Raw genomic sequence first — 19,554 nt, forward strand, 5'->3', positions numbered from 1 at the left:
GGATTATTATTTTATTTTTAATTTCCATTTCTGGTTTTTTTTTTTTTTTCAAGAAACTAAGCTATTAGGATATAAATGTTAAGATGTGAGGATATAAATACTAATCTATTTGGACCTAAGTAGTTAATTAAGCAGAATTGTCGGGCATTTCTTTTGGTTTGAAGGCTTTGTGAAAAGATTATTGAGATGCCTAATAATAACTGTGAAGGGAGAAAGTTCAAGAAGCTCTAGCACAGAAAATGAATAGAGATATAATACATTCAGGATGTGTGTTGAGGCTGAAAAGGTAGGATTCCAGCCTCAAACACTCAGGCAGAGAAGACTTTCTGGCTAAATCAAAGGCTAATGATAGGCAGTAATAATCATTACTAGGTTGGGTCAACACTGAAGAAGGCTGACTTCATTTATTTTATATCACATGCTATTAAGGTTGGAGTCCAGGCTGACAAAAACCTCTAGGCTTATCTGCAAGGCCATTATTAACGCTCCTCACAGCATACTTGTTACACATTCTCTTTGAGTCCATTAGAATATAACCAAATAAGTACTTAATCCTCAAGTATCTGTTGGTCACAAGTACTCTCCTGTCTTCTTAGTAGAATGAATAGGCTCTTTGCAATCACACTTTGGTCGCTTCTTGGGCTCTTTCTCTCCCCTCCCAATCTGTCCGCAGAACTCTGCCGTGACTTCGTCACCCAGCTCTGCTGCAACCTGCCCACTGGCTTAGAGGAAGCAACTGTGTGACAGAGGCAGTAGTTTTTGAGTTGTGATGTCAACAGTCCCAAGTGGGACCACGGCCCCAAACTCCGCACTCCACTAGCGCGAGGCACAGAGCGGGCTTTCTGAGCTTTGGCGCCTGACTCAGTGCTCTTCCCTGCTGAGAACTATAAGATGCTGGTAGCTTGTTCTAGGAGAGTAATAAGTATTGTTGTTTAACAATTGTGTTGTTGAAATTCAGCTCCACTGTGTCTGACAGTATTTATCTAAAATACTTTCCCTGGTGCGCGTTCAAGTTCCAGTAAACCGTGTCTTATTGTGCGACCTTTTCATTTTCCAGTGAAAAGGGATCAGCTCGTCAGATAAAAGCTACAAGCCAGAGTACAGGAAAAATGCGTGCTCAGAAAATCCGAGCATGATTGAAAACAAGATGTGTTAAATCAATGCGGTTTATCGCCTGCCTATTCCCGGCAATTGCTGTTCTAAGCTCATTCTGAACACGCTGGATGATAAAAGTACAGTGTCAAGCACTCACTTGGGTGGGAACACAAGAAAACATGTTCATCAGACAGGGTGGGTGATTTTACCCCTTTGATAACAGTTATTGTCAAAACTCTTTGGGAAGAAATCTGAAGAACAATTATAGAAGGAATATTACTCTTGTTATATCAGAAGATATGCCAGTAGGGAAGAGAATGATGGATTTACCTTTAAACATTAAGGAAGAGATACAGAATGTGTTGGCCTCCAATTCTTAAAACACCAGCATCCATTACACACTGACAGCTGTCCTCTCTGCATTCAATTGAGCAAATATGGCTTTGAAACCTAATCGTAAGTGATTAATTAAAAAAAAGAAACTCCAAAATGGAAGAGATTGAAAGGCCAAAAAAAAAAAAAAATCCTGGAGATCTTTAAGTTTCTGTTTGCTTGAGGGATTTAATTTTAGTTTTAAACTTGCATCATATTTGGAAAACTAAGGATCCTGGAAGGCCAAACTGTTAAGAGCACATCATACGTAGTAACCGGGGCAACGTCATCAACTTCACCACAATTAGACAGCAGTAGAATTTTCCCTAATGATTCTACATTCACCTACTTCCCATTTTAGATAAGAGTATAACCCTCCAGGGCAAGAAGGGGGTATGTTTAAGAAATGCTCCACTTTTGCCTCTCATCAAAGATCTTCTGGAAAATACCAATTGGTTGTGGTAGGAAATAAGTCAGTTTAATGGATCTCAACAGCATTATGTATCTCTTTTTCTCAAAAGACAAATCAACTTTTGAGACCACAGCTCAGACCTATAAGAAGAACTTGATGAGACAGAAAGTACAGTTTCTTGATCATTTGGGAGGCAAGTTTAAAATGCCAGGGGGGCTTCTCCAATAGGTTTGTGCCTGTTGACAGTGAGCTTTAAAAAATCAGGCCAAGTGCGTGTTCACCTGTAAAAGTCAGGAGTCCGGCACAAGGATTCCTCCTAGTGCTGCATTTCTGTTGCACAGATACTTAGTTTTAAAAAAAGGTGCCATTTGATTGATTTGGTAGCTGGACTTGTCAATATGCTGCTAATTGAGATTTATCAATATTAAAATAGTCATCTTGGCCTAGTAAGTAGAGCACTGAGGCTTTTGTTCTGATTCCTGTAGCCAGCTCTTCCAGTGCCTCAGTTTCTCACCTTCAAATTGAGAGTAATAAATTTTAACATTTATGTCAAGGGCATATTAAAGGAATCAGTGAGATAAGGTCTATAAAGCGCTAGGATATTACTGGGAAAAGGGTTTTATATGACCTCGGGGTATGTTTGAAATGACACTTCTCCAAGGAATCATTGTGATCTTTAACATCTATTAAAAATATTCAGAGGTCCTTATAACTTAGAGAATAATTGAGTTCAGGAATGAACTAATCTTAAAAATTAGTTTTCTTTTGCAGATTCCTTCAAAAGTAACCCATCGATATGTAAATTGGTATATATTTTATGAGGATTTTTAGGAAATATATGAATCAAAAGTCTTGAAATGTATATATTATTTTATCCAAGAATTTCTCCTGAATGTTGTTCATTCCAACACTTAAACAGTGAAAATTTGGGGAAAAAATGCATCCCCACTAACAGGGGATTTATTGCATAAATTTTATGGACATCCATATAATATAATATGCTACAACCATTAAAAAGAATGAGATGGATATGAATATGTATATAATCTATATTTATATAAACCAATGTTGTGAGAATGCCTGAAAGCTTACACACTAATAAATAGCAACTCACTCCAGTATTCTTGCCTAAAGAATTCCATGGACAGGGGAGCCTGGCAGGCTACAGTCCATGGGTTTGCAGAGTCGGACATGACTGAGCAACTCTCACTCACTCACTCAAAAGTGTATCTGTTATGGGGCTTTCCCCCACTGTTTTGCATTTCTTTTGTATTTTTTATACAATAAGAATATATTCCTTTTAGGAAAACAGTAAAGCTTTTTCCATGTTGGAAAACAAAAACAAGTTGCTCTTAATTCTTGCTTCCTGCTCTTGATTGCTTTCACTTCTGGAGGAGTTATTAATTTCCAAATATATGCAATCCTTTTAAAACCATTCCAAGCGACAGTCCTCAGGGTCCTCCACCTCTCTCTCCCAGAGCCCGTGCATTTCTTCATACTGGGCTCTGATCCACTTTGCAGCTCCCATTCTGTCTCCAGTCTTTACCTCGCAGGCTCTGGCTCCAGTCTCTGTAAAGAGAATGCAGCCACACAAGCCAGCTGTACCTCTGATGGGACCTACAGTAGAGAGAGGTATTACTTTCTTTGCTTTACTTTTGAGTCTCAGTGTTGTTGCTCCACATCAAGAGCAAACATTTGAAGACTACAAATAAGAAATCAGAGCATGTTCAGAGCCAGTTTGGACGTTTTTCTTTGGCTCCTCTATTGGTAAATTCTGCCCATGTTGGCTTCATCCTGACACCCTTCTGGTTCAGTGACAGCTTTCTGCAGTTCAGTGAGCCTCTTCCTAAAGCTCCTCTGAGCCTCCCTGGCTCCTGGGGCAGGGCGCCAGGCTGTGAAAGCATTTCACACCGAAAGCAGGGGCTCTGCTTGCAAGGGGTCTGGTGTTAGGTTTCTTAGGGAGTGTATCCCTTCCGGGAAGAGGCAACCCGGAATGCCTGTGTGCCCTACATATATAGGCGAGAGATGAAACATCCAAGCAGCTGGAAATGCAGCACATTTCTTCATTAAGCATATTTCTGGCTCTTGTTTAGGTTTCTGGTTGATTTTGAGGTTTATATCTTTTCAAGTCAGTCTTAAAGATAGGTTCCTGAAGATAACTTGCTGTTTTATTGTTCACCTCTGGTTGTTAATTTAGTGACTGAGGGAAAAATAGGGCCATTATGGAACAAAAAGACTCTGCCTAACACACATGTAATAACTCTTATGCCCAGAATGGATCTGCCTTGAAGGGAAATGCTCTGCTGCTATTCCTTTAGTTCAAATATAGAGTAGTCACCAGGGAAGCGTGGAGACCCAGGTGCTGGTTTTATCATTGCCTCTGCTATGAGGCCTTATTTATTACTTGGCATTGAGTCTAGATATTTGTTTGGACATTAAATGGCAATAGAATATAAATATTACCTTTCTAATATCTGCATTTCTTTTTATTTCCAGTCAAAATGACATCATGTCACACAACCATTAAAAAAAGGAAATTAAAACCCCAGAAAATATGTTAAAGCACTGCATTGAGTCACTGAGCCATAAAAGCAAGGGGACTCTGAGCTCTCATGTTAGAATGGCACCCAAAGCGCTGTTCCCTTGATGTTGGGGAACACAACTCTCTTGCCTTTTATTCCCGTTGTTTCCAGGGGTACCTATTCCAGAAGTTAAGGAGGACTGAGGAGTATTTTCTCTAAAAGGCAACCTGGCAAAGAGAAAATTCAGTTCTCATAGCTGAGAATGCATTTATCTTGATTATACGATTTTAATTTGCAAATAAGTCCTCTTAAAGAGATTTTTCTTTATTTGATGTGTTTTTGAAGTGGATTAAAGAAATGACAACTAAAGGCATGAAAAGGCCACAATCCACATATATATTTGGTTAAGATTGACTCATTACCAGATGTTTTGATTGAGTTTTGTAATCTTGTCCTTGTGAGTAGTATATTAAATCTGGTTGTATTATTCTAAATTTTCTTTGCATGTAGCCATGTGGACATTTGAACCCTGTAAATAGCTTTGTATAACCAGAGCTTTTCTGTCTTCACCAGAACCTTGGTTGAAGCCCCAAGGGGAACGGCTCTGTGTAGACTGGTTCTGCATGGAAAGTTGCTGGTTTCCTTTAGGGGAGTTGGAGATTGTGAGGTTGGGAGGGAACCCAGAGCCATTTATAAGCTGACCCTACATAAGGCCACATGAAGTGCTTTGATGTTTTCTAAACTATTATTTAACTTTTCCTTTTTGAAAAGTAATGACTCCAGTGTTACTGAGCCTCCATGCATGGATCCTATGCTTCCTCCCAGTACCCATTCCCCGGTATCCTGTCGTAGCTGAGAGGACCCTGCTGAAATGTCAGCTGATACATCTGCCCTGCAAGCTTGCTCTGCTGTGCAGAGTCATTTAATCTCAACTTTTGTGCATTGATAGGGAAGTTTCAGACTTCCTGTAGTGTATGCATGTACACAGCTCCATGAGGTCTTATTGAGCTTTCTCGACTAATATGTATCTACCTCTCAGAGTGATCAGGGCAGGAAATCTTGAAAGCAAATGTTTGTGGCTCCGCAGTGGTCCGGCCGGTCTTTCAGCCCACGTGGCCCTGTGGAATGGAGTGTGATGCTAGTGTCAGAGGAGCAGAGGGCTGACCCACCATCTGACCATCAAGGAGGCAAGAGGATGCATTGCTGAGCAGGAAGAAAGCCTGGCCAAGGGAGCTGGATCTGGGTTACAACCCTACAATCAGAGCAGTTCTCTCTCTTTAGGGCGAGATTATGTACACCTCTCAGACAGTTTATTTTTAATTTATTTATTTTTAATTTAAGGATAATTGCTTTACAGTGTTGTATCGATTTCTGTCATACATCAACATGAATCAGTCATAGGTACACACATGTCCCCACCCTCTTGAAACTTCCTTCCTCCTCCACCCCACCCACCCCTCTAGGTTGTCACAGAGCACTGGGTTGAGCTCCCTTGCATCATACAGCAAATTCTCACTGCCTGTCTATGTTACATACAGTAATATATGTCTCACTGCCACTCTCTCAGTTCGTTCTACCCTTTCCTCCCTCCCGCTGTGTCTACAAGTCTGTTCCCTATGTCTGTGTGTCTGCTGCTGCCCTACAAATAGATTCATCATTACCATTCTTCTAGAGTCCATATATATGTGTTTATACAAGATCCTTGTTTTGCTGACTTACTTTACTCTATATAACAGGCTCTAGGTTTATCCACCTCACTAGAACTGACTCAGATTTGTTCCTTTTTATGGCTGAGTAATATTCCATTGTATATATCTATCACAACTTCTTTATCCATTCATCTGTCAGTGGACATCTAGGTTTCTTCCATGTTCTGGCTATTGTAAACAGTACTGCAGTGAACACTGGGGTAAGTGTGTCTTTTATTTTTAAGGGCTACAGTTCAGTTCAGTTGCTCAGTTGTGTTTGACTCTTTGCGACCCCATGGACTGCAGCATGCCAGGCTTCCCAGTCCATCACCAACTCCTAGGGCTTGCTCATACTCATATCTATCAAGTCAGTGATATCACTGACATCATTTAAGGGCTTTTGTGACATAAAAGAGTTAATTCCTATCATCATCATCTGAACACATGGGAGGTACTAAAAATGATTATAGAATCAGTGGACAATTAATTATCTTGTGGAATTTTTTCCTCTTATTTTTCTTTTCCCCTGTTCCATGTGGCATGTGGCATCTTAGTTCCCTGGCCAGGTATTTAATGCATGCCCCCTGTACTGGGAGCAGTGTCTTAACCACTGAACCACCAGGGTAGTCTTATCTTACGGAATTTTTAAAGTACCCTCATTGGTCCCATTTTATTATTCTGATTTAAAAATGGAAGCTTTTCATCTTTGGGATTATGGATTTTTCTAAACCTCTGAGCCTCTCTTTTTCTGTTACCATCTCTAGCTGGTTTGGGATAACAGCCTCTCAAACCCTATTCAGAGTGTAGACTAGGTGTTTGGAAATGGGGTGACGTGAGGGGCTCTCATTACTGCAATCCTTTTGCAGTTGACAATTTGTTTTTTCTTTTTACAACCTCAGATACTTATACTTTGTGACTAATCACGTCTGATTAAGTTTTATTCTTTCTCTACCGAATTCTCAGAATTGTCCCAAATTTTGAGGGGAAAAAACTGACTAGTTACATTTCTTCTGGCGCCCCCTGAGCCCTGTGCTTGAATACAATGAAGTCACTTTGTTGAAGGATTAACTTTATATTACATTCTTGCAGAGTAGAAGTATGTCCCTAAGGTACGACTACCCCCACTGATGAAAATAAATATACCATTCTTTATGATTCCTCCCCGTTACCTTCTCTGTTGATTTTCAGAGAGTTTATGAATAGTCACATATTTATTCAACTGGCCGAAAGTATACTACTTATTTTTCTTATGGTCTGTAATAACCTAGGCAAGGTTATTAAAGGGTATACAGACCCCTTTTAAGGCAAAGTTTCTTATGTCATTACTTTATACAAGCAGGTCAGATTCCATCTTGGGAACAATCTCTTGCTCTTAACCTTTTTCTCTGATTATAAAAGTAATATATGTTCATTGTGGAAAATGTATACAATGCACAGCACAAAGAGAAGGAAGAAAAGCACTTTAAGACTCACTTCTTAGAACTACTGTTAAGCAGTTTATACACAGAAACCTTTTTCTTTCTTCTCTGTATATGTTCATTAAAAAAAAGTAGCCATACGGCAAAATGCTTCTGTGATCTGCTTCTTGGCATAGCAATATATTTTATGCCACTAAATATTTTTTCCCCAAAGCATTGCTTTTGAGGACTCCATCATATTCCTATGGGTGTGCCATAATTTAGCCATCCCCCTCCCTAGACTGTTAATCAGTTTTCAGGGTTTTACTTTTTATAAGTAATAATCTTTATCAGATGGCCCTTCTCACTTGGTAATTGGTTTAATACTTTTCTTTAGTCAGTGCAGTCAGAGAAATCATCAGGCAACTTTGAATTAAGACAATGAGCTTTGCTTACATATCTTTAGTGTTAATCTTTGTTTACAGCACTGGACAATGCCATCGAAATATTCAGTACCTAAATTGAGGGCAGGTTAATAAAAAATATGAGTGTAGAGCAAATCATAGAGGCATGGGAAATAAATTAAAAGCCTTTGTCCCTCTACCTAAAATATTTCCCCTCACATAGCATACTTCCATAGACTAGATGCTTATTTTTCTTTGAATAATGAATTTAATATATCTAATTCAGTTACTGTTTGTGGTAGCAGAATGACTTCTCCTCAGCTCTTTAGCTATTAGTTCTATATGATATTTGAATCAGTTCTTTTAATTGTGGATACTAAATGTCAGTCTTTCTGCTGTGAGTTGGTCCTGTAGTCAGAGAAATACATCCTCCCCTAATACATCAGACAGTCATTCAGTTAACAGCCACGAGTTTCTTGACACAGTAGGAATTAATTCATTATGCAAACAGCTGAAGGGGTAGGTCAACAAGTCAAGTTTTATTGGTGGCTTACACTGAAAAGTAAAACCAAGAATTAGACTTTTCAGCATGCTGAACTGTATCTTTAGGTATTAAAATAATACGTTTAATTGCCTAAAGCTGTTTTTATGGTTAAACATCTTTGTTGGCAATTGGCATTATGGGTGGGAGATATGTAATATACAGGTTAACCTAGGTGCTCATTCCTGTTGCTCTTGTGCATTTCTTGATTAAATACTGGGGATTTTATGAGTCACAGCCCCCCTGCATAAAGAATTCTATGGCTTTTTCTCTACAAGTCTAATTTGAAAAAAGAATTCTTCTCAAGGGTTTAGAAAGTAATTCATAAAATGGGAGGAATAATAAATATTATGCCTTAACTCATATACTAGTATAGAGAGGTTTGGTTCACTTGGGTGTAATTTTAGTTAATTTCCACAAGAGACAGATTGAAAGTTTACCATTTGGAAGTGGTAAGTGGGAGAAATGGCTAAATCTCATATTTGTAAAAATGATTACATTATCTTAAATGAAAATGCTACTATATTAACAACTTCAACAAGTACTGCATTTGGGTAAAAGAAATCTTCTTAATAAAAAGTTGCCTGAAGTTCACTCCAACTTAAAATACACAAGTGAGGAAAAAGTACTTACTCTGATTTATATGTCTTTTGGAGGTGTAATTATTGGCTTTTTACTCACCTATGTAAAACAATGTACTTTTGTAAATGGATTTCTGGCCACTTTATGCAGCCTTTTTTCCTTCATTTTTTTTTTCTTACATAAAAAGTAAGCACTGTCAATCAAGGAATTTTAAGGTTTATTTCCTCTTTAGAAATGATTGATAGCCTTTTAGATTTACAAGTTGACAAGTTAAAGGGTTCTATTGGTATAATTATGTACTAAATTCACAGTCTTTCAATTTAAATGTCCTTTTAAAACCACAAGATTATCATACCTGTATTTTGAAAAGTGGGCCAGTCAGTTTGGGTTGGTATACAAATTGCTTCCATTAGCCTTGGGACCTATTTGAATTTAATACAGTTTTTTAAAGTTAGCAGTAGTATGAATCTTAGTTTTAAAATTTAGGTTAATGGAAATGCATTTTAAGTAAAGCATGTGGCACCTTGTTTTCTAATGTATATAGCAAAATGTCTTTTTATTCAGTAAGGGAGAAACTATGTGTTTGAATACTTTGGTTACACTAAAAATAAAAGAACAAACCCACACACCCACCCATCACTTAGAGGAGATGAGGGATGAGGTAGAGGATGGAGCCGCCATCTTTTTCTGGTCAGGCAAGGAAGACTGGAGATATTTCATATCCTGGGGAGGAACTTTGCAAACCATATACCAGAGTGCACTTTGTGGCGAGTTGAATTTAAGGATGCTTTGAAGAAAGTGTAGTCAATTAGGGTACAGAAAGACCCACTATCTCCACAAATATTATGCTCTTCTTTTACTCTTTAAAAATTCATCTTGGATACCCAGCTGTTCTAAGCTAGTTGCTCCATAGGGGTTAGCCTTTTCCTGAAATAATATTATGTTGGTGCATCAGTCTGTCATCTTAGATGTGAGGGTGTCATATCAAGGGCATTTTCAATACCTGTCTCTTTTCAGAGTCTTCCAAGGGTAGCACAGGCTTTGCATACTGAGAAGATCCAGTCTCCTGTGCCCATCGCCACACTCTTGCTTAATTGCCACCGCTGGCATTGAGATCCTCTATCAGCTGAAGGCCACTCAATATTTTGTAGCTATGCAGATACTTATGCCGTTTATGACTGTAAACACCCTTGGACAAGCCTTCCAGTGTTTTAACCCAACCTTCTGACTAAAGGAAATCCTATAGCCTTATATCCAATTCCATTTTACTCTCTACCTTCAACAATGTAAGAAATACGGAATTTGGCCAGAAGAGCAGAGTTCAGGACCTGCTTCTCATGTTCTTTAGAGTGAGTCAGTCCCCACCATGGTAAAGAGCAGGAATTAGATGGTAGAAGTGTTCAACAAAAGGGATCATCTGTCCATCATTTTATGATCTAATTCAAAAGTATCAATGAAACCTTGGACTTCCTAGTTATTTCCACACCATAAGTGCTACAAATCATATGCTGCTTTATTTCCTGAAATTGTTCTAATTGTATGACTTCTTCATTGCAGCGCTCAACGAACCCACCATTGATTATGGTTTCCAGAGGTTACAGAAGGTTATTCCCCGGCACCCTGGTGACCCTGAGCGTTTGCCAAAGGTAGGATACCTTCTCTTTGGTTTGTAGTCTCTGGAGATGTGGGCTTGGATGATTGGCAGAAAGCTTTGCTACCGATAAAATTTCATAGAGAAGCAACTCAGTATTTCTGTGCTTTGTGTATTTAGTACAGTAAGGTAAGCAGTGATCAAAGTAATAAGCACTCATGTGCCAGGTAGTGTTGTACTTATTTGTACTTGGGTCATTGTACATACATGCTAAGTTGCTTCAGTCATGTCTGACTCTTTGTAACCCCAAGAACGACAGCCCACCAGGCTCCTCTGTCCATGGAGATTCTCCACACAAGGATACTGGAGTGGGTTGTCAAGCCTTCCTGTAGGAGATCTTCCCAACACAGGGATCAAACCTGCATCTCTTAGGTCTCCTACATTGTCAGGTGGGTTCTTTACCACTAGCACCGCCTGGGAAGCCCACTTGTGTCATTTCTTCCTCTCAAAAACCCTTGGAGATTGGTACCATGACCACCTCTATTTTAGAGAAGAAAGTAACTAAAGAGAGGTTAAATCAATTGCCCAGGGTCACACAACATGTAAACTGCTGAACTGAGATTGAGATCCACGAAGCCTGGCTCCAACGTCCAGATTATTAATCATTCTATCATATCATTTCTCAAGAAGAAACAGAATATTTCTTTCTAGCCCCATGACAATCTTTACTTATTCCTGGTGAGGGGAGAACAGCTAGAGCTCAAAGGAAAACATATTGGCAGATCTTGCATTTGGGTCACTGAGACATGAGCCTCTTCCCTCCAGAAACATCCCACCTAAGATACAATTGGGAGAAATTAAACAGAAATGCCAGTCAGAGAAATATATGTCATACAGTGGTCTGTCATTAATTGCCAGTGCAGAAAAAAGGAAATGCACATCTGTTGGCTTCTCTTCTGTACCGTTGTCAGTGTTGAGATATTCCCATCTCTGTAGATACAACACCATGCATAACAGAAAACAATAGCCACATTTAACAAAAGGACAACCAATGCTGTGTGAGGACTCAGAGGAGAGAATGCTAAATGCTAAAGAATGTCAAAGGGCAGGACGATGCACAGTGAAATTTCATTGACTACACAAGCCACAGTAAGTCTAGAGATACGTCGTCTCCAGGTCTGTTTCCCCTCATAAAGCACCTACAAAAATGAAATTGACATCCTTCCAAGCTCAGCAAACTTCTTTAGGTGATCAATTCATCATCGCATCTTACCTGTGGGGTCTGCTGCATGGGGGGGGGGTGGGCAGGGCCACCTGTCAGAATGGGCTTTGTTCAGGAGAAAGCTACCCCACCCCCTGAAACTGATGCACAGATATGAGGGGCGGACAGGGTGGTGAGGCGCCCTGCCTGCCGGAAGAGAGGAAGAATTGTGACAAGCAAAGTCTGTCCTCTCCTAAGCCTGGGAAGAACTACAGAGCCTTCAGTCTCAGCCCTGAGTTCCCATTACAGTTTCACCTCCACTAGGTGCCATTCACCTTAGAAAAACTTCCTGAGAGCATTTCACCTGAGGAAGAAACCCTATGATGTGTCAGTCTGTTCAGATCCTTGTCTTTGCAAGGGGCCTCCACCTTACACCTCCTTCCCTTTAACCCTGACTTATTCTCGGTGAGCAATTAGAGAATCTAAGAGTAATAGTGACTCTTCCTCTGCTTCTGCAGCATAGGTGTGCCATGGAGAGAATTATCTTTAGTTTTCTTTGTCTGGCAAGAACCTAGCTCCCATGCATTTCCTATGGGAAAATAATTGATAATTTCATAGCACAAGGATGTAATTAATATGTGTCCACCCAGTGGTCAGTACCTAAGGTTTCTGAGTGGTAGAAAGAAGTCAGGAGTGCATAGCAGATTCTTCCCATTGTTTCCACTTGGAAACCATTTTCACTTTCATTTGGCATCTCTCTCGACTCTGCTGAAGGGACTGGAGAGTCAGGTTGGGTGAGGTGGAACTCAGAACCATGGCACCTCCAGCTCTGTCGTCTGGGTCAAAATTCATTTTTGCCCCATAATTCTTTACCACTCTATTCCTCAATTTCCTTATGTGTCAAATGGAGATAGTAATATTTCCTTCTTTGGGGGGTTGCCTTCATCACTTATTTATCACTCAACAAAAAGGTAGCTATGATTATTTGCCAGCTGTGAGAATGAGACTCTGACTTTGGAGAGCTCTCCTAACCAATCTCTGCCACTCAGGAAATCCCAATCTGGGTCACCAGTGGACTGTATGCTTTATTTTCTTTGCCTCAGTTTCTTCATCTATAAAATGGGGGTAAAATAACATGCAGACATTACTGGGATCACATCAGGATAAAAAAAAGTAATCCCGTGTGTTACATGGTATAGTTTCTGGTGCACGGCTGCCATTCTATAAATACTTACTGAAAAAACAGGAGACAAATTTGGTTTAATGGTTGAGGTCTCTAGCTCCCACGCAGTACTAATTCATAAAGAAAGGAGAGAAACAGGAATATATGGTTGATTTTCTTTCATCATTTTAAGTATGTCTTGCCATTCCCTCCTGGCTTGAAGAGTTTCTATTGAAAGATCAGCTGTTATCCTTATGGGATTTCCCTTGTGTGTTATTTGTTGTTTTTCCCTTGCTGCTTTTAATATTTGTTCTTTGTGTTTGATCTTTGTTAATTTGATTAATATGTGTCTTGGGGTGTTTCTCCTTGGGTTTATCCTGTTTGGGACTCTCTGGGTTTCTTGGACTTGGGTGATTATTTCCTTCCCCATTTTAGGGAAGTTTTCCACTATTATCTCCTCAAGTATTTTCTCATGGTCTTTCTTTTTGTCTTCTTCTTCTGGAACCCCTATGATTCGAATGTTGTAGCGTTTAATATTGTCCTGGAGGTCTCTGAGATTGTCCTCATTTCTTTTAATTCGTTTTTCTTTTATCCTCTCTGATTCATTTATTTCTACCATTCTATCTTCTAATTCACTAATCCTGTCTTCTGCCTCTGTTATTCTATTATTTGTTGCCTCCAGAGTGTTTTTAATTTCACTTATTGCATTATTCATTATATATTGACTCTTTTTTATTTCTTCTAGGTCCTTGTTAAACCTTTCTTGCATCTTCTCAATCCTTGTCTCCAGGCTATTTATCTGTGATTCCATTTTAGTTTCAATATTTTGGATCAATTTCACTATCATTATTCGGAATTCTTTATCAGGTAGATTCCCTATCTCTTAGATGGTAACAATAACCCGGTGTATGAGACAGCAAAAGAGACACTGATGTATAGAACAGTCTTATGGACTCTGTGGGAGAGGGAGAGGGTGGGAAGAATTGGGAGAATGGCAATGAAACATGTAAAATATCATGTAGGAAACGAGTTGCCAGTCCAGGTTCGATGCATGATGCTGGATGCTTGGGGCTGGTACACTGGGATGGCCCAGAGGGATGGTATGGGGAGGGAGGAGGGAGGAGGGTTCAGGATGGGGAACACATGTATACCTGTGGCGGATTCATTTTGATATTTGGCAAAACTAATACAATTATGTAAAGTTTAAAAATAAAATAAAATTAGAGAAAAAAAATAAATAAATAAAACTATAAAAAAAAAAAAAAAAAAGGAATATATGGTTGAGTGTTGTGTATTTGCTTTTAAAAACATCTTCACGGTTGCACATCACGTTCAGAAACGTTAAATAAATAGCCCAGGCACGTGTCTCTTCGTCCCTGGTGGCCCAGTGGTGAAATTCCCAGCCCTGCTTTCCTGGGTTTGGGAAGAGTAATCAAGGACACAATGGGTTTGTGTGTTAAGGAAACACTCCATAGCTTGCATCCAGCCACTGCGCCGTGCGAGAGCTTTGGCCGGAGCCCACCCCAGGAAGCTCCCTCTGTGACTCAGATCAGAGTGGTGTCCTCTTGGCTCTGAATGTGAAGGTGGAGTGAGAGTTCAAGAGCAGGGTCAGGAAGTGGCGGATGGAGCCAGCACGAGGTATTCCTGTGGACCTGGGAGATTTATAGTCCTGCTGTCCATTGTTTGAGGGATGAAAACGGGCTCCGCCTTTCTTAGAATCGTGGTCAGTGTTTGTCAAACAGGAGTGTTTCAGTGCGCCATGGACCACACACCTTAAAAAACAAACTCCACTTTATTAAACCCATGTGTTTGTGAATAGACAAAGCTAGATTCATACAACCACCCACATATTCTGTCAAATGAAACTGCTCCAAAGACCAAGCAGACAGCTTTCCATAATAATATGCCTTTGTATGCTGGCTTGCACTTTTTCAAAGAACTTGTACATGCTTTGTTTTATGGGAGCCCCTCTTGTGAGAGAAGTCGGGAAAGCAGACCTCATTCCCATTTACCAAATGAGAAAATGGGAGCAAGTGGGAATCCTTCTCTGTAGATGATTTTTGTCCCCAAAAGCTACCATCAGGGATAGTTGCCATACACACCGATTTAAAATCCTGTCATTATGCAAAGCCCAGGTGTGACTCGGTTTCGTTTCTCATGTGCGTGTGGAGAAGGGCAGGCTGAGGGTTTTCAGCTGCAGCATTCTCTTCTGTCATACAGATGTGCCTACCTCTCTGGATTGGCAGGAGGGAGAGGAACTTTTGACCAACTTTGGGGTGAAAGTTGACTTTTCTTATCATGTGGAGGTGAGGGGGATGGCGACTGTGGTCACTCAGAAGCTCTGAGATGCTGAGATGCAGGAGGCCCTCCAGAAGTACTGAGCAAGGAGCTGGCCGTCTCTGTTTTGAAGGCCAGAGGTGTCCCTGTCCCGTTTCAGTTTGCCAGCTGTCTTCCTGAGTGATCCGTGAGCATCAGTACCGAGGCATCGCGCTTGGCCGGCATTCGCATGTCTGCGGTGAGGCCCAAGGAATCGGTAACATGTACGTCGTGCCCGCAATGTGCCTGGCATGGCTTTATCAAGGTTTCTGAAAAGCATAGCGGTCAGGAGGGGAGACTCAGGTTAGGTGGACATGGATTTTGAAAACCGCCTGCACTGTCTGTGCACGGACTCACCCTTCCCAGACTCAGATTCCTCCTTCGGAAAGCAGCTGCCCCACATTGTGGCTGTTGGGTGTTAATGAGATAATTTATGCAAGGGGCCTCTCGGGCGGATAGCGAGACTTCAGTATATGGGGGCTATTATTCCTGGCAAGATGGGTACACCCCACATCACAGGGTCAGAGTTTCCAGAGGGCTGGCGGTGTGCCTCTCACAGCAAGCACATGGGAAAACTAGGGTTTGCACGCAGGGCCTCGGGCCTCGCTGCATCAGGTTCCCATTTCCCTCCAATTCTGGAAACCCAAGTGATTCTGCCTTGAGGCCACAGGCTTCTCTCTCCTGTCCCTCGCCTAACCTCAGCCCCATCCTACTTAAACATGCACCAGCTTTCTCTCTTTTCCCTGCCCAGAGGGGTTGGCATGGGGACCTGCACAGGGTAAATGTGTCTCTTCTCCAAGAGCCAGTCCCTCTTTTAGAGAAAATAAAGCAGTTTGAGAAAAGTAACAAAGGCGGCATTTGTGTATTTTGCTTTATGGAGCTGAAAATATCTGGTAAATTGATCCAGTGGGAGTAATAAATACACATTACTTTATCTTGTTCTTCATGTCCTATACCCTTGAGCCTTGATAGAACAACACCACTTAATAGACTTAAAAAAGAGTAATTACACTCATTGGTTGTGTGATTTTTCAGCCCTCCCAGCCCTGCCTGACCTTCTAATTTAGCTCACCGTGTCTAACTAATGCATTTATATTCATCTTTTATGAAGCATGTATAGTACAGAGTTGACTTTAGAGCCTTTCTCAAGCTGTCCTCCCCACTTTCCAGTCTGGTGAGCAGGGAGGAGAGTGGGGTGTCTCCATACCTCTGTGCCTATAGATAACACGTGCACACGGCACACAGCATTCTTTTTGTTATCCTTTATGAAACATAATATAAAGTATTTATTACATTTTTTACTTTAAAGCTTTTATACATTCTAGCATTATTTACAGCTAAACACGCAGGCAAAAGATGCAAGTGTTTTTAAAATGATTACTGTTAATGTTTCTGCTTGTCAGAAGTGCTTAAATTTTCCTGCACTTTGTCTAAAAACTTAGTACTGTTGCCTTTTAAGCACAACACATTTAAAAGATCTTGCAAGTCAGATTTGCAAACACTGCTGACAGTTTGTGATGAATGATATTGCAAAATTTGCAAGATGTTTGTCATTTCACACAGCCGACATATTAAGGAACAGATTAAGAAACACGAAACCCCTACAGAACACAACCATCCCAAACGCAAACCCAAACAAACCTCAACCAAACCTTGAACCCAGAGAGCGCACACACCGGAATCTCTCACCCGGGTTTTCTCTCCCTACTTCCCACTCAGCCAGTGGAACCCAATTGTTCTCACTGCATTTTCTCTCACCATATGGTCTCCTCATTACCATACACTAAGAGTCCATATGGGAAACTTGTGAAATGAACTGTATTCATTTTAACTGCCAGATGAGCAGCCTTTTGCTTTGCAAGCTTAGCTTAAGTCATCTGCTGTCTTCATGTTGTTATGGCAACAGGGCACCAATAAAAAATTCTAATCTACTGTAAGTGATCACAGTATTTTAAGTGCTTGCCTATAACTGCCCTCAAAGGGGAGGAAGAAGGAGGGGGTTATCTTTGTCCAGGGAGCAAGGGTGGTTCTTCATTCCAGCAGGTGTCAGTAAAGATGCTGGTGAGACAGAGAGTGAGGTCCCAGGCTGGCTGTGGAGTAGGTGCAGTAGATGCTGACGGTAAGGAGGTGGGCTGCTGAGGCATGGATGGTACTGAGGAGGGGCTGTGGACCCTTTGGGCAGGTATAGAGAAAACACTGAATGTTAGAAACCATAGTTCTCCCATTAGAAATAAGACTGCTCGCATGGTGCAGCCCGCCATGAATAAAACTCAAGGTTCTGAACCACAACATAGGCAGCAGATCCTTGGGGTAGCTTCTCATTCACTGGTGTGCAAAAAAATAACAATCCCAGCCTCTTCTTCCTGTACACGGGAATTAGTCATTTCCAACACCATGCTAATTAAGAGTACCTTAAAGTAATGGAAGTAGGCAGCAACATCCTTAAATATAAATCATTTTCACCTCCACAGGCCACATGATATGTTTCATCTCTGTCGCTCTATCTGTATTGAAAGTGAATGTTTATAGTCTCAGTTCATCAGTTCGCATTAGCCTCATGCTGAATATTTAAACACAGAACAATCTGAACACACCATGAAAGAAGACAGTGACTGCACTTTCATTTGGAACAGCAAGGGCTCATCTAATAATAATTTAGTAAATCAGCCATTTAGTGACTCAGTTGTGCACTGCATTGTGCCAAATATTATTCAGTTCCACTGTACACTTGCAGAATGGAAATTCAGATGCTAGTCACAGGCACTGGTTTTGCTCAATGCAGACACGAGACCCAAAATCACCCGCCCTAAAGATCGGCCGTGTTTAGTGATTTATCATAAATACAGAGCTGGGGCAAAATTAAACTGGAGTCGGCTGTATACCATGTATTCTAATTATGTTTTTATTGTTTTAGTCTTTATGCAAAGACTATCTGTAATTCAAAACCTGCAGTTGCATCAGTGAAAATACAAATAAGAAATCTTTGCATAACCACATTGCCTGTTAGCAGAAAAGGGGATGACTGAGGGTTTCAGAAGAGGAGAAAGAAAAACCCTATGTCTTTATCTTTTACTCTGTGACACCGGCCCTGCTCTCTAATCCTAATCATTTATTTGTTTTGTTTTTAAGAAACTCTATTAACATTATATCTGGGAACCAAAATGACTCAAAAAAAAAAAAAATACAGTAACAAAAACAAGTCATATGGTATATTCACCTCTTAGGAAAAGCATGCTTGGGTTTGATTCCAAAAACCATTTTGTCTCTGCCTTTTCTTGTCAAAAACACAAACTGTGGAATGCAGTTCTTTTTTACCCCTCTCTCCTCTGTCTCTGCCAGAAAACTCACAGGCAAATTCCACTTCCCCATTTTGATAATATGCCCAGTTTAGGGGCTTGGTGTCCCCTCCTACTTATGCTTTTATCAGGGGAGTTTAACCTAGTTTTGTGTGCCCTTAAAATTGTATACACAAGTGTGTGTGTGTGTGAGATGAGTATGCACACACCTGCATCACACATTATTTTTCTGGGGAGGGAGATTGTAGATTCATTAAAAAGGCCATGACTCCCACAGAAGTTTTAATTTTCACTGTGTTACTTTATGTATGTTATCTTTAACTAACCAACTCTGCAATAAGTTATTCTGTCACTATTGAATCATGCCCAATTTAGAGATGAGGAAACTGAGGCTCAGGACAGCTCGTGCAGCTGTCGATAGAGATTTTCCATTTCCAGATTTCCTCACCATTAGTCTGTTCAGAGTCTTTCACAGGGTTTTGCAGGCACATAATCCACATTGGCTCTAAGAATGCACATAGTTTGCCCAAATTCTCTGGAAAATAAGGAAGGGTTATCACTGCTATCTCTGCCTCCTGCTCCGTAAGCCTCACTGGCTGTCTGCTGAGCTCGAAGCTGGTCTGAGTCCACCGATGAGGAAACGGAGGAAACCGAGGGTTGCATTTGCAATGCTGAAAGTGGCCGAGCAGGTTTTGAGTCAATGCTTTTGGATTCCAGAGCCCGAATCTCTAAAGCACTGCCTCCTAGAATTAAGAAATGGGAATTGTAAGAAAAAAGGCAGTTTTATAAACCAGATTTTTAGAATTTCGCAAGTTCAGCTAGGGGGAGGAGGAAGGTGGTAGCAGGGTCTGAGGGTAGCTCACAGATGGCTGAGTCAGGGGAAAGAGGCAGCAGGAATTAAAAATACAGTACCAGGAGATAATTCTCTTTCTCTTTAGCCCCCGAGTCATCACGGCAGGGACTTGTAATAACAGC

At 40.7% G+C, this 19,554-nt stretch overlaps 1 protein-coding gene across 7 annotated transcripts in view; it reads left to right on the forward strand.

The window, feature by feature from the left end:
* Positions 1-19,554, forward strand: part of EBF1 (EBF transcription factor 1) — a 410,646-nt gene that overhangs the window by 365,453 nt on the left and 25,639 nt on the right. For all 7 annotated transcript variants that reach the window (XM_027545801.1, XM_027545802.1, XM_027545803.1 and 4 more), the window contains exon 11: positions 10,571-10,659. In XM_027545801.1, coding sequence (XP_027401602.1) covers positions 10,571-10,659 — 89 coding nt within the window. The remainder of the gene's footprint in view (positions 1-10,570; positions 10,660-19,554) is intronic.

Source organism: Bos indicus x Bos taurus, chromosome 7, assembly GCF_003369695.1.
Source record: "Bos indicus x Bos taurus breed Angus x Brahman F1 hybrid chromosome 7, Bos_hybrid_MaternalHap_v2.0, whole genome shotgun sequence".
Lineage (NCBI taxonomy): Eukaryota > Metazoa > Chordata > Mammalia > Artiodactyla > Bovidae > Bos > Bos indicus x Bos taurus.